Genomic DNA, 16,171 nt, shown 5'->3' on the forward strand with positions numbered 1-16,171 from the left:
TCTTTCGATTGCCACCTCAACCCTTTCAATCGGTCAATTCATTAAAAAGATATGAAGAGTTTACATCCATACACACACACACATATACAGACACTCGGACATCCTTCTGAAAATAGTCAGAATAGCTTCCTAGGACCTCAAAACGTCGACATCTGATGAAAACTCGATTTTCGGAAATTGGGGTGTAACCAATAACTTGGCGAATTTTCGAAAATTAACAATTTTCTTAGCAGGAAGTTAAAAAAAGGAAAATATAGCTTTTTCTATCGGCTATCAATAAGTTCTTTTTACATAATAAGGATAGATATACCCGTTAAAAAGTACCGTTAAATGGTATTTTTGGAACCTACTCGATGAATTATGATAGATTATGGCAAAATTCTTTGAAAATTCCACCATGAGGACAAATGCAAAAGATAGATTTCCATTAAATCTACTAAAAAAAAAAAATACCAAATTCGGTTGCTAAATTGAAAAATAATAAAAAAAAATTTGAGCAAAAAAATAATGGATAAAAATTTTGATTTTAAAATTCATTATATTATTTTATACTATACTAAACTATTGCAATAAATATTTTTAAAGCTCTTCGTCGCAACAACGAGAAGAAGATTCGGCATGCCGCGCAGAGCCGTTATTCAACACCTGAACAATCGTATTGCTCAAATTTTTCAGATAGATGATTTCCGAGTTTGAGGTAATACATGAAATTTCTGTCATAAAAATAGTCGTAACGATACACCTCTTAATATCAATAATAAGGGCTCAAACTTGCACAGTAATTTTTTTTAGTCATCAGGAATAATATTTTCACAGTATCGAAAAAAAAAAAATATAGTCGATTTTTTTGGCCCAGTCTATTGTGTATGCTTATTCTTTACTGCATACACACCTATCGAGAAAAAAATCATAATAAAAATGTATACCCCAATAATTATTTTCTTTATACTTCGAATAGAACTTGAAATTAATATTTTTATAATAAGGAACTTCGTTCCTATCTGGTGTCCCACGACACCACGCAATTTTTTTTATAGTTATTTTTTAAAGTTTCGAGTATTAGAATAAAATTTTAGTTTAATGAATAATTTATCCATTATACTACTTTATTCTTTCATAATATAAAATTTCATGAATTTTAAAAATGTATTTAATAAGATACAGTTATAACAATTTTTAAAAAATTTGACGTAACCGAAATTTAATCTAACGAATGAACGTTAAAGTAAAAAATGCCTGGCTGAGCGCGATTTTGAAAACAGTCATTTAATTTAAATTTATAATCTATTATAAAATAATTTGATACATCATATTTGAAAATATTTAGATTCACAAATAATTATTTATCAATAACAATATTTTTAGTTGTAATTTTTTTTTATAAAAATTATAAAAAAACGCCTTAAACAATTAAAGTGAGCGAGTAATGGTACCGAGCGGGTATGAGGGGCTTCTACTTTAACGATATTTTACATTAATCATCATTTGTTAACTTTATTTTAGATACGAGTTCTTCGTCGTTCGAAAAATTGTATTGTACGCCAAGGAATTTATATTTAAGCAGTTTAGATTGGAATTCAACTTCCGCTTCTGATATACTAAAATATTTTAGTCATGATTTATCAAAGAACCTAGTGCGTTCGGTAGTCATATACAAAAAGGACGCTGATTATGAACTCATTCTGCGCTCAAATAGTCGACTTCGCACTAACCATCAATATTATCAACCGGTACAAGAAAGTCCATTCTTTGCTATAATTGCCGTCGACTGCCTAGCAACGGCAACTAGTTTAATGGATTGTTATAACGGTAAAAAGTTCAATGCAACCAATGAAATCCCTGTGGAAAAGGTCTTATAAAATCTCATAAAAAAAATTGGCTATGAGAAAACGATCAGTATTTGTCCACGAATTATGTATACTCAAGAATATTTGTATGAGTATTTATGCCGAAAATCCTTAGCAATCTATTCACGAAAAATCTATGAAATTGAGTCAGTTTATATATTCATCAAAAATTACTCAAGTAAACATTAATATTAAATATTAAAGTCATAATGTATTATGGGATATACTATAGTACAACCCAAACAGGTACTTGTTGGTCTGTCAAATGACAGAGGACTCGAATAAAATCGTATTGAAATTTGGAATATAACACTTCTGAAATAAATGTCTTACCAGGGACACTACATGTCGTAGGCGCGATCTCGTGGCGAGCACCGAACTACTCCCGCTGCTGCTGCCTAGCACCGGTGACTTACCCCTTCTCCATATCGATCTTTTCTCCCAAAAAATTTTTTCTCTTAGCTTAAGCAACTTTTGTTATTTTGGTCGGAGAATACAAAAATACTTGCGTAAAAAGAATAGTACTTGTTCCGAGAAATTTTATTCTGTTTAACCAAAAAAATGCAATATTGCTACAAAAAAATAATGTATCTTGCACCAAAAAAAAAAAATGGGGCAAGATACATTACTGGGTTTGTAAAAAATCACATAAAAACTTATATTTTCACTCATCTCCGAACAGTTAAAATATTCAAAGTACAAGAAAAAGTGATAATATTAGTATTTCTGGTGTAAATTCTTGTAAAAAAAAAATGAAGTTAAGCAATTATTTTTAAATGAATCTGATAAAATTAATATTTTATGTGAATGGAAATTATTTATAAAATCTCATAAGTACTCCATAATATTTTATAAGTAATAGCCTTCTAAATAAAACTTACAAAAACTCATAAATCACATAGCTTTTAAATTGAAATTAAATCTTTCAAGTTTTTACAAGTTAATTCGATTATAGATTTTCTTACTAATTCTCATAAAATTTTTATGAGAAAAAGGTCTGCATTTGTCCATGTGATTCCTGATTCAGTCTCATAAAATTTCGAAGAAATACATGTTAAATATTTTCTCATAAAATATGACAAATATTTTATGATATTCAATAAGATATTATCTCCTAGGATAACTCTTACTAAAACTTATAAATTCTGAAAATTTCGTATGAAAAAATAATCTTATTGAGATTTTGTAAGTATTATAACATCGGAATTCACCTGATCAATTCTTATTGAAAATACATTAGAATAAACTGTAACAATCTTATAGAAGTGAAAGTACTTATTCAATCTCATAATCGTTGGCGGAATTCGAGTCACAAAATCTCATAAATTGAAAAATCTTACTCATTCTTTTAAAAATCTAGTACGGAAATCATGATAGGAAAACATCAAAAGCTTTGACTCATAGATTCTCATAAAAATTCATATGATAATTTTTTTAAATCTTATAGATATTTTCGAACCTCATAGATTCTCATAAAAAATATTCAATATCTTATCAGAATTTATGAGAGCTTTTCCACAGGGAACCATTTCATTGTGGTTAGAGAGAGGCGATGAAAATTACGAAGAAGAAAAAACAGATTGGGCTGAATGATCATCATGATGATTGTGACTAAATATTCGTAACAGAATGAAAAATTAATATTAAAATTCGAGTTATCAGATTTATAATTAATAAAAATCAATCATGTATATTAAATAATTTTTTCATAATTCAAGATTATAATTTATAAGATCGATTGTTTTTATTTACAGACCTGTTGATAGCTTATACAATATAATCCAAAATATTAAACATCCCATGTAAACACAAAAAAAGTTTAAAAAAATTCTGATAAGAAAATCCAAAATTTGAGGCAATTGGTAACTTTGAGTTAAAATTTTTTGGAAAATTAAAGACTAAAAATACAGGTCGGTTCAGTACCTACATTGTTTTAACTTCATTTACACTTTTTTTATATATATTTATTTAAAACGGTTATTTATTTTTTTTCATTTTTTTGTAACAAGTTTAGAAAACAAACATCAAACGAAAATTCTAAAAATAAAGTTTTTGAAAAAAGCTTAATTGTCTAAAATTTGAAAATTATTCATTCATAACATTTTGAAAAATTTTTTTTTCACGAAATCTACTAAAATCTTTAGTTTATATGTTAATAAACTGTCATCATAAAAGACTTTGATTACAATATATGATATCATTAAATTAATTTACTTTCGATAAACTTAAACTAACAACTAATTTTAAAAAAACGTTTAATATTTATCTTATTATTATATTTTTTTTTTACACGTTTTACACATTAAAAGAATAGTCTATATTATATTTTCATCTGATAATTGTAATTTTTAATTATCTGGCCTATCAATAGTTGTCACTTTTTCCCACTGCTTAGTATCATTTAAATTAATAGTCTCATTTATCACTACATTCACTGTCACGGGTGGAATAGTTTGCAGTTGAGTATTGTTCGGGCGTTCAGATAATAGCGTCGTTACAAGCTGAGACTCTATTGTTTTATTGTTATCATTATCATTATCATCAATAAAATTATCCTGTATTACAACTCTTTCAACTTTACCTGTAGGTTGTGCTCGTTTAGTATTATTAGATAATGTTGATAATTTTTTAGTTATATAATACTGTCCAGTGTTTTCATCTCGTGAAAATCTTTGTGAGTAATTAAATGATGCATTTACAAGATTTGATCCTTTTAAACGCGGCCTTAATCTTCTTATAACATATTTTCCATGTGTACTATTAGATTTATTTCTAATTATTCTTATTGGTACTAAACTTATTTTATTTCTTTTACGTTTATTTGATAGAGTAGGTAAAGAAGTAGAAGAAGAAGAAGAAGAAGAAGAAGAAGTAGTTGATGGTGTTGTTGAGGGGAAAGAAGAAAATGATGATAATGTTGATGATAATGGTAATGAAGAAGTTGAGGTTGATAAAAATATAGTTGAAGATGAAAAAGAAGGTTCTATTTCACGTCTTTTAGTATGATTTCTATATCGACTTGAATTTTTTGACACGCCTGAAATTTCTTTATATTTATTATCAGATTCACTTGAACTACGGTCTGTAGCATAATTCGGTAGTGCAACAGAATTAGTACCATTAGGTGGAGGTTCACTGTGTAAAAAAGTAATGGGCCAATGTCTGCATTGATACTCACAACTATCAGTTCTAGGCCGTAATGGTCGATTTATTATTGGTGGTCTTAATGGTCGAGGATTCAATTGATAAGGATGATATTTTTCACTACAAGGTCTCCATTGATCTACAGAAGGACCTACATAACACCAAGGATAATTATAACCATGTGAAAATCCACACTGATGACCAGGATCACAACAATATTCCCAACCATCGGGCTCCGAACCTTCTGGTTGACAAGTCCAAAATCCAGCTAATCTATTTCTTTCACATTTTGTTCCTCGATTGCAAGGATTTCCATTTACGGTAAAATGACGAAACACGGATGACTCATCGGGTCGTGTTGAAAAAAAGAATTTTTCATGATACCCATTATTTTCATTTCCTCCTGAATATTCTCCGGTATCATAAGCTGGACCTAATGCAGTAATTGTTGGTTTTATTGGTTTTGTTGGATCTGAAATTCCTATATCGTAATAATAAGGATCATCTGGTTTTGCATATGGTTTATCTGCTACTGGACGATAAATATTATGACCAGATGGATGAGGAAGTGGATAATAACTTGGTTGTTTGTCATCATAACTGTCGTCTGCTGAACATCTTGATTCTAATTCTTTCCAAACGTATAGTATGTAATCGTTATCATGAGTATAGTCTAAGCCAAGTCGTAAATCTCGTGAAGAAACGTCACTGAGATAACAATTTTCATCCTGAGGATTACTACTAATTCTGTAATTTTAATATATTATATGTCAGATTCTAGGGAACAATTGTTTGTTTGATAAAAAAAACTCACTTGTAATTATAAGACATACATGGAGGTGAATCTCGATGCCTCATATTTGAACATTTTCGACGACATTCAGCTTCAGAGCCAACTTTTAACGTAAATATTATTGCATACGGGGTTAATTTGCACGGCCTGTCGAACCCAGTATAACAGGAAGCTATCATATCATAATTATTTACCATAGATACTAAAAATATTATAATCAATTAATAAATACATTTTGTTTAGTAAACTTTACCATCGTCCGGTCGAAAAGGTCTACGATCAACTGGACGATGTGCACCAGGATCAGGATGTGCTACTGGATGATGAGGCTCACAACCACGTCCAAAACTGCCTCTTTCATATAATTCAGCACCGTCCATATCTTGCATGGCCTCTGGTTTTATTTCTACTGCCGGCCAGTCGCTCAGTAAACAATTTGCTTGTCCATTTCCAGAGTATGTTTCATATCTATAAAATTTTTTATTTTAAAGTTGTAAAAATAAAAAAGGAAATAGAAATATTAATATTATAAGTTAGAAAATATTTCTGATTATTTTTAGAATAATGCCTGAGTATATGGATGTAATAGTAAATTGTGCGACAAGGGTTAAAAAAAGACGATTTCATATAGGGTTCAGTATATTTTTTGTGATTACCTTAAAGTGTTAGCAGCCACCAGTCAGAAACAAGTTAATTCAATACTAATTATCGCAATTAAAAAAATTATTAAATTTTTGTATCTTATAATATTAGGACTTTATAGGGTCAATCTATTTCCCAATTTTGTTATTTTTTTCTATTTAAAAAAAAAAAAAAAATTACCTGAAGACAAAACTTCGGCAGGTAAAATCTCTTGAACCAACGCAATTAACTTGACATTCACCCATACCGTCAACGCGTATTGGTTTTTTTATCATTGACGGTGGCATACTGAAACCACTCCTAACACGCCAAAAACATTCTGAAAATAAATTATTTATTTATTAAAATATTAAATAAACAAATAAGAAATTATTATTTAAAAATATTTAATACCATCCGGTGGATGTGGACGTCTAGGATTTGACGATTTTGTTTTAACTTGACACCATTTTGAATTTTTCGTCATTGCATAAATGTCATAGTCACGGTCAGGCTCAAGGTCTGTATAAAATACAAGATTTTCAAAGACTATATCACTAAGAAGACAATTGTCTGAGGGTGATGTTGCAGCTAAATTATACCTATAAAATAAATTATAAACAGATAAATAACAAAAATATTTAAAAAATTATTTGAATTTACCTATAAGCGAATGTAAGACATGAAAATTCTTTTTGTTCATCACACAAACTTTGACACTGCTCTAAATTCGGAGTGAGATAACTCTTTCGTATAATACCTCGTGCAAGTCTGAATCCACCAGCAGATCTAACAGAGCACAGTTTTGACGGATGAGGTAAATTTTTTGGCGGCAAAGCTGGAGTATTTGAGTAACCATAAGCTCCTCCATAATTATAATATGGTCCAGGAGGGTAATCATGATCATTAGATACTGGCGGTGGGTGAAGTGGCAGAGGTGAGGGTGGGAGTGGAAGCGGTTCTCGACCTATAGGAGATTCTTGAGTTGGTTTATAGTCTCCAATATAATGAGTATGATAACCATCAGCGTATGATGGACCATATGAATCCCAATGTCCTGGTTTCAATGGTTTTCTACGTTCTGGATTATACGGAGCTATTTCATTTGTTTCTAAAAATACAATTTTTTCTTTTTTTTTGTCCATTTAAAGATTTATTGCTAGTAAAATATATAGAGAAGACCAGGGTAAAATGAGACACCATAAAAATTATTTTTTTTAGATATAAAAACAATGGATCAAGTTGGTCAGCTCGAATAATACTGGCAGTTTTATATTTTCAGTAAATTTTTTTTTACACTTTAAGTTTGTCATCTGAATTAATTAATTTAGAGCTGAAGAAGCTGAATCTAAGGTAAAATAGATAGCTACTGAAAAAAAAAAAAAATAATAATAATAATAATAATAATAATAAAAGTTGGATTGAATTTATTGTACTTAATTTATGACATTTAAAGCTCATTTTAATAATTAAAATAATAAACACTTGAAAAAAAAATTTAATAACTTCGTTAACTGTTCAGACTGATGAACTTGCTTTATCCTTTTTTTACAAACTGAGAATTTTTAGCTAAGAATTTTAAAACTAAAAATAAGCACTTACGAAGATTAGAGTGTCTGTATTTTGCCCTGATTTCCCTTAAATATTTACCTGGATCAGAACCATATCCGTATTTTCTTTGAGGATATTTAGAAAAATAATTTCCTTGCCATCTATCAGACACAGGATGGCCATATGAATATCCATTTCCATTTTTCCCATTAAAATCTCCCGGCCTTGCGGGTAAATAAGGTCTTTCGGGCCCCCGATTTCTATTGTTATAATTATAAAAATCATTTTCTGTAGGTCGTTCAGGCCTTTCAGGTCTATCATTATCATAAATGGGATAATAATCTTCAATAGGTCGAACAGGAAGGGGTCTATCTCCACTTGATCCAGGTCGAAACCACGAATCATCATGACTTTGACCTGATTCTGGACGTCTTCCTGGATCAAGTGGTCTCGATAAATCAATAGTCAGCTGAGTATTTTCATTAAACGATCCTCCATAAGGAGCCGGTTGCGTGACGAGAGGGTTGCGATCTGGAGGTAATCTCGGTCGTGGATCTTTTGGAATTGACGGATACCCTCTTTGTTCATCAGTATTCCAAGGCCGAAAGTCTTTTGGAATAAATGGATACTCTTTCTGTCCATCTGGGTTCCAGGGTTTAGAATTTGACCACCAATTTTGTGACGATGGTATATTTTTATCATGCCCATGGAAACAGTGATGTGTCCAGTCTCTTTCGTAAAAGTCACAACGACGATCTTGAGTGAAATCTCTATGTACATTAACCCGATTCATTGGCGTGGATGTTAACTCGCAAATACTTTTACCGGTTGGTTGAGCTCTATTATAAATAAATGAAATAAAGAAACAAGTTATTTAGGTAAAGATGTTGAAAATTTAATTATAAATTTGTTACTCAAGATTTAATTTTTTTAAATAAAATATGGATAAATTTTGATATGGTGAAATTGTTGGGCATTTTGTCCACGCGAGTATCGAAAAATTGCATCCGCACTGATGCAATGCTAAACCGGATAAACAATGCACATCACTTGTATGCATGATGCTCATGAATTATAATTTAACCTAGATATTTCCCTTCTGAGGATACAGCAATCACGCCAAGCGTGGATAATCGTTAAGATTTATCGTTATCATTTGTCGTTATAATGACGAAACAATTGTAATAAAATTATAATAAATATAGATTTTATGTTATAATATACATAGAAAAACTAATTTTATTTATTATTTTTTTTTTTTTTTTTCAATTTACCTGTAATTAAAACCTTCACATGTAAAAGATCTCTCGTACTCACACATCCGATAACAATCTTCCAATCTATTACAATCCATTGATCTTCGTATGTATGAATTGACAATCCGTTTACCCGAGACCGATCTTCGAAAACAAGCTGAGAAATAAATCACAAGAAAAATTTAAAAAAACAAACAAACAAATTTATCACTAATTTTATTATTATTTAACTTACGATCATTACAGTCTGCATCACGCACTATAATTACCGTATCTAAACTAATTGATTTTGATACAAAAGTCATAAATAATAAAATCCACATTTTAAACATTTTTATAAATAAATCAATTAATTATCTATTTATAAATAAATGAAATGTCAACATAATTTATATTTGACTAAATAATTAAAAAGTGGTGAAGATCAAATGGATAGTTTGAGTAATTTATAATGTGTAAACATGTTAATAAAATAAATAAACTGACCGTAGAAAGAAATGAAAAATAATAGCAAAATTCAAAGACTTACATCGTTATTATATACAGAAAAGTGAATGTTTATAAATGGTGGGAGGATTTTATTACACCGTGAGGGAGGGGCTTTGTTTGATGTATCGTAGGATTAAATAAAATTATGAGTACTAACAATCATCCTCATCATCATCATCATCATAATTATTACTACCAATCCAATTACCTGTATGTATACATGATTTTCAACACTTATAATTTATACTTCATCCATCAAACTCACTTTATTTTAATTCCTGTACCGTATTTACGCCAACGTAATTATTAACATATATTTTAAAATGAATAACAAGATTTAAATAACTTTTAATTGTCGTGACATAAAAAAAAAAAAATTTTTAGCTGACCTTGAAAGTTCTTTAAATTATTTCAACTATATATATATTCTTAAATGTTTCAACTTCCTTTATTTAACAGCATTACGTTCCAGAATTATGAACAACTTGATAATTATTTTAGTAATATTATTTTTTATTGTATAATCTAATGAATTTTGTAATATTTGTTGTTTTGTGTTTACCTTAAATTAAAAATGTGTCACGCAAACTTTAATTTTCAAATATTAAAAAGAGTAATTAAGTGAAGATGAAGTAAAATTTAAGAGATAAAAGGAAAATGAAAATGAAAATAGATTGTGCATATAATACCGGATGCCTCTCCCTTTTCTTCCGTTAATCAACTTCGCCTCTCCCCCGTAGTACAAAGACACTTTTACTTTCAATCAATTTCCTTTCTTTCTATCAATCTATTATGGATGTAAAAAAAAAAAAATGCCATTTGCCAGGCAGCTTGATAAAATCCTCAAAACTTATGTTTAAGTAAAAAAATCAAATTAAAGGTTTAAATATACAATGAAATCGGTTTGAAAGAAGACATGAATCTCAAATTTGTCGTTATTTTTTAAATTCTGAATGCCCATACTCCAATATTTTTAAATTAATCGACCGATTTTTCATATTTTCAAACTTTATAATGGTAATAATCATTGCAAGAAAAAGTGAATAAAATTTTTGAACCAATCGTATATTTTTGAAGCTTATTTGAGAAATTAAAGACAATAAAGACAAAGATGAATGAAGATTAATGCGGTTGTTAAAAATATTTATCATAAATATTAGATTTAAAAGTATTTTGTATGAGAGTATTAACTTGAATATTTATTTGTTTAGGTATAAAATGTATATGAGTTGTTTCTGAAGAAAGATATAGGTGTAAAAAATGAACATTTACATTGTTCATTAACGATGTAATGATGAGCGTGGTCATTATTCTCCGCTCGCACGATCCTCACCGGAAGTTAATATAAGTGAGAGAATGTAATAGGGTAAATGTACGTAGATTCGCGCGTCATTTTGAAACTGTGTCAATGCCGTCGTTTCCAAAGCGATTTGTCGATTAGCTTATTAATGTAAAAGCCGTGCTAATAAATTAATAACCGATAATTGTTATATCATCTTCATTATTTAATTTTTTATACTGATTATTATTTATCTTAAATATTTTTATATTTACTTATTCTAATAGTCTTTATAAGAATAAATGACGAGACAGTTTTTTGCACTGATGACCACGAAAACTATTGAATATTTTAAAATTAAACTGCTGCCAAAAAAACTCAGGTAATAAGAATTGTAGTTTTAAAGAACAATTTTATTATACATAATCCTCAGAAATAAATTTTACAGTTGTTTTAATTTGAACTTTAGTAAAACTTTCAAATGAGATTTTGAACCATTATAGCATAAAAGAATTTCAAACAGAATTAAAATTTTTGAATGTTAGGATAGTTTTAAACATTTCAAAGGTATTTTCATGTCAAGAAAATTTAATGCATTTGAAAATAATTTACGTAAGCAAATTATTATTTACTAAACTTAAAAAATACCGAAACTCGTCTGCGCGACCGCTTAAAATTAATTTTAAAATTTTAACTCCGAAAGAATTTTTTTTTTATCGAATACAATCATTTTTTGCTTATTGTCAAAAACCAAATAAAATCGATTATTGTCAAGTTGATTTATTCTTACCTTTGTCCCCTTTCAGTTCAACTCCACTTGATCCAAATATTTGTGCCTCTAAATCTTCTGATGGATTTTGTTTAATTTCATAACTAGAAAAATAGCAATTTTTTTTTTTTTTTATTTTGAATGTTGTATTTAACAAAGTACATATAATATTACTTGAATGATTTACCCAGAGTTGATCCAATAATTATCATCATTATGAGATTGAGATTCAAATTCAAAGTTTGATTGATCATGAATTTTTCGACCGAAATCAGAATAGTATTCTAATGCTGTAGGATAATTATAGTCATCAATAACTGATGGCAATATTTCTTTTTGATTTCGAAATGTATAAAAATTATTCGGTGGATTTATTATTTTTTGTCCAAAAAATGTTAATTCCTTATTTTTTTTTTCTTCTACTGGAGGAATTTGTATGTCTTTAAGAGTACTCAAGTAATGAGATTCAAAGTCATCCTGATGTAATAGTGGATTACTATTAAGCTCATTTATTTTATTTAGATAATTATTTTTGTAGTTATTTTGTTTTTTATTTATTAAAATATCAAGTACTCTTGTCCGAGCATCATTTTTAAATGACGGAGTTAAACTAGATGTTTGTATTGGATTAATATTTAAATTAGTTTGATTTATTCTTTTGGTGAAAAATGAATTTTCAAAAGTATTTAATAAACTTGAATTGCCAAAAATTCTTCCTAGATTATTATTGATAATTAAAGTTGGTGCTGTTTTTTTGTTATTTAAATTTAAATTTGAATTAATTTTATTCTGATTATTAGCAATGGGTGACAGTACATTTGATAAAATATTTTTTGACCAATCTTTACTAATTCGACATCCTAATAAGGACACTTTTCCTTTAGCATATATGTCATAATCTGTATCGGCAGTGAATGGGTTTGTGCTTTGAGTTATATTTTGTCCGAGCATACACGTACCATTTCCCCTTGCTCCGACACTACAGAAAAAAAATTTATAAATATTAACGGTAATGATGACATAAATAATAAATAATAAATATATAAAATGTAAAACCGAGGCTTTAATTTTTTATCAACAATACAAGTGTCCTTAAAATTTAATATAAATAATAATAATAATAATAATAATTTACCCAAAACTAAAATAAACACAGGATGTTCCGTTGGCTGAACAAGCGGTCTCGCAATCTGAAACACTTGATGCTTCAATTGTCGTTGTTATTGAAGAATTTTCAAGACGTGAACCAATTATTATTCTTTTATAACAATCTAATGAAAAATTTAATATTTTTTAATTTATTTCAATCATTTAAATAAAATTGATAGAATTAAAGCCGATAATAATTTTTTTTTTTTTTTTTCAATCGGCAAATGCTGATTCATTTGAACGAAATTTAATTAAAAATAGAGAAACGAGACCAATAGTAGTGCAGTTAAGAGAATTTTAAAGATTTAGGAAAGAATTTACTTATAAAATAGTAACATAAAAAAAAACTACATATTTATAATGGAGTCCGATTTATAATAAAATAAATTCAATATTTTGGCTTGGGACAAGAAATAAAAAATTTTTATTATTCTACATTTAATTGATTATAAAATAAACTTTAAATTAGTTAAAAATTGTTCAAATTAATGTTAAAATTTTTAATACAATATTAAAAAATTAACTATAAATTCAGAAAAAAAAAAAAATTACCACTTGGAGTAACAAATAAACGATTATCAATGGTGAGATCCAGCGCATAAACATTATATTTAAAAATAGTAAAAGAAAATAAAAAAACTAAAAAATAATTATTAGTGTATTCCCTCATCGGGTATTTAATTTTTACACGTCTCTCCATCATCTCCACAATCTATCATCTCTATCATCAGCATAAACCATGACTTTCTCATTCCGATAATTATTGTTATGTAAAATTCTAAAGCTTTTTAGCCCTGAAGGTTGTCTATGACTCAACTCTATATCTTTCATCAAGTCCCCAAGAACATTAACACACACACACACACACACACACACGTATTGACTGTAAAACACTAAAATATAAAAGTTTTGTTTTTAAAGTCATGTAAGATTGATTTCCCTTCCCGTAATTTAATAATTTATTACTACATAATAACACAAGAGAGTAATCTCGTTATTATTATAACAACAAACGATTGTATACTAGAGTAGAATTCGCATCAACTGGCAGGATCAGGTAACTGTATCATCATTTTATACCACACTAAACAAGCACCTCTTTCACATTCTTATAACTTATTCATTCTCTTCCTTCCTTTGTATACTTTTACTATAATAGGATAGGTCGTCATTGTTGTCGTCTTCAACCCATAACTTAAATTTTATTTGAGCTTATTGGATTATTTTCTAATTAACTGAAATGCTAGTCAACTAGTGATGACTATAAAGGAACAAATTAAATCATTAAGTTGTGGCTTTAAAATTAAAAAATTAAGAATAAGGGTGTGGTAAATATTTTGTTACATAAAAAAACCGATTAAAGAAGTATGTTAATAACCACAATTATTATAATTTAAGCAGAACAAAATAATAGAGGACTGTAAAGTTTAAACATGATGTTCATAAAAGCATTATGTTGTTTTTACAAGCTATTGTTGGGATGGTTGAGTTTGCGAAACAATCTTGTCATTTGTTTGTACAAATAAACGATTGAGCGACGTAAATTAGTTACTCTTAAAGTAATTAGACGCACGCAAATTTAATGATAATAATTGTATCTCGACATTCTCGACAATCATTCATTCAACTTGAGAGTAAAGTAAATAATAAATAAATCAATTTGTTTTTTTATTCTGCAATTATTAATATTATAACGGTTAAGAATTTAAAAGTTAAAATTAATTTAATTAGCATACGTTTAACGGAGTGATTATTATTTTTTTTTTTCTGCCTTAAGAATATCGCGGTTATAGTATTAATGAACATGCAGAATAGATCCTTGATCCTTGCCCAATGAGAATTGAACGGGTCTAAATAAAACCGTGTCACGCTTCGAGAAACTCGTATACTAACAATCTTGTATTTGCCGGATGACGCATCGCTTCAGTTTTACTTCCAAGTCTACTACTACTACTAAATTTTTTATATCATTTTTCTTCTTGTCTTTTCAGTTATACTCTTACGTTATTTTTTATCGCGATAACATGCATCATGTATCATTTCAGTCAAAAGTTTGTTGTACGATTTTTTTATTTTTAATCATAATCACTAATTATTTAATCGTTTTATTTAACTCAAGTCTCAAATGTTTGTTTAAAGATTATTTTCATTTTTTCTGTATTAAAATGTAAACAAGTGCCCAGAAGTTTCATGCATCGACATCCGGTTAATACGTGAAAGAAACTTATCTCGGTTATGAATCGGATATTATACAATCATTACTATATTATTATATAGTATAGAGTGGTATCTAATGTCTAATGAAAGCCTGTTTACACAAGACAGTTAATATGAAATTAACACAAGACAGAGTCGACTGACACTCCATTGTGAGATTAATGAGAAAAAATATTCGTTTCTTTAACATTACAATTACATTTTAATTCTCACGATTATATTCTCTTTTCTCTTTCTTATTTTATCTCTCAAGTTCTTTTAACAAAATAATTTAATTTGATTTTTGTACCGTACAATCTACACAGCCGAGTGCTTAATTATTATTATTATTTGTTAAAAAAATAGTTTTAATTAATAGCAAGTATTTTTTTTAGGCATTTATACAATTGAATATTTGTCGCTATACATTTAAAATTACTTTACTTAATTTAATCAGTTGATAGTTTTAACTAAAAAATAAGTTAAATTACTGTTGTTTAATAGTATTTATTAATAAGTAAATGTATATAATATGCAAAATAATTTTTATGAAAATTATACTATAGAATTTGTTTAATTTTTTATATGTTTATCTTAAGTTATCATGGTCACAACTCTCGAGTCTTATTTTTTTAATTTTTCCTGAGGAGAAATAACTTACAATAAACCTTTTTCTTTCGTATTCGAACAAAATAAATAAAAACAAATGAATTTTTGGCAAGTTTTAACTTTTTCCGAGCATATTTATTTAAATCACTTTTTTTTTTTTTTGCTTTTAAATCTGCTCTACAACAGTTTAACATATAGAAATAATATACGTACTCTAAACAAAAAGTCCAATTTACTATTTATCGAATAATTCATGACGTTCAAATTATTTTTATTTTTTCGAATTAAAATATTAAACTTAAATTTTTTTACAATAATTTACGAATTATATGAATTCTTCTAATAATTCAAAATCTTATGATTACGCCCAGATTATTCACAGACTTGTAAAATTAATTTGAGTCAATATTTTTAATTAAATCCTCTATTTAATATTGTATTACACTTTTATCTTTAAATTGGATTTAT

General features: G+C 27.9%; 1 protein-coding gene across 2 annotated transcripts; it reads right to left on the reverse strand.

The window, feature by feature from the left end:
* Positions 1-3,585: 3,585 nt before the first annotated feature.
* Positions 3,586-16,103, reverse strand: LOC130669471 (uncharacterized). Of its 2 annotated transcripts, XM_057472404.1 has the most exons (12): positions 13,451-16,103; positions 12,885-13,020; positions 11,937-12,728; positions 11,771-11,853; positions 9,231-9,369; positions 8,056-8,795; positions 7,069-7,516; positions 6,820-7,007; positions 6,607-6,745; positions 6,038-6,252; positions 5,806-5,956; positions 3,586-5,738 (listed from the first exon to the last, which is right to left on the reverse strand). In XM_057472404.1, exons 1-12 carry the CDS (start codon positions 13,599-13,601, stop codon positions 4,196-4,198), a joined length of 4,725 nt encoding a protein of 1,574 aa, XP_057328387.1. In that variant the 5' UTR covers positions 13,602-16,103; the 3' UTR covers positions 3,586-4,195. The 2 variants fall into 2 exon arrangements, with proteins under 2 accessions (XP_057328387.1, XP_057328389.1); XM_057472406.1 differs by lacking the exons at positions 11,771-11,853; positions 11,937-12,728; positions 12,885-13,020; positions 13,451-16,103 and adding an exon at positions 9,448-9,701.
* Between the last annotated feature and the right edge of the window lie 68 nt (positions 16,104-16,171).

The sequence above is a fragment of the Microplitis mediator genome, chromosome 6, assembly GCF_029852145.1.
Source record: "Microplitis mediator isolate UGA2020A chromosome 6, iyMicMedi2.1, whole genome shotgun sequence".
NCBI classification, from domain to species: Eukaryota; Metazoa; Arthropoda; class Insecta; order Hymenoptera; family Braconidae; genus Microplitis; species Microplitis mediator.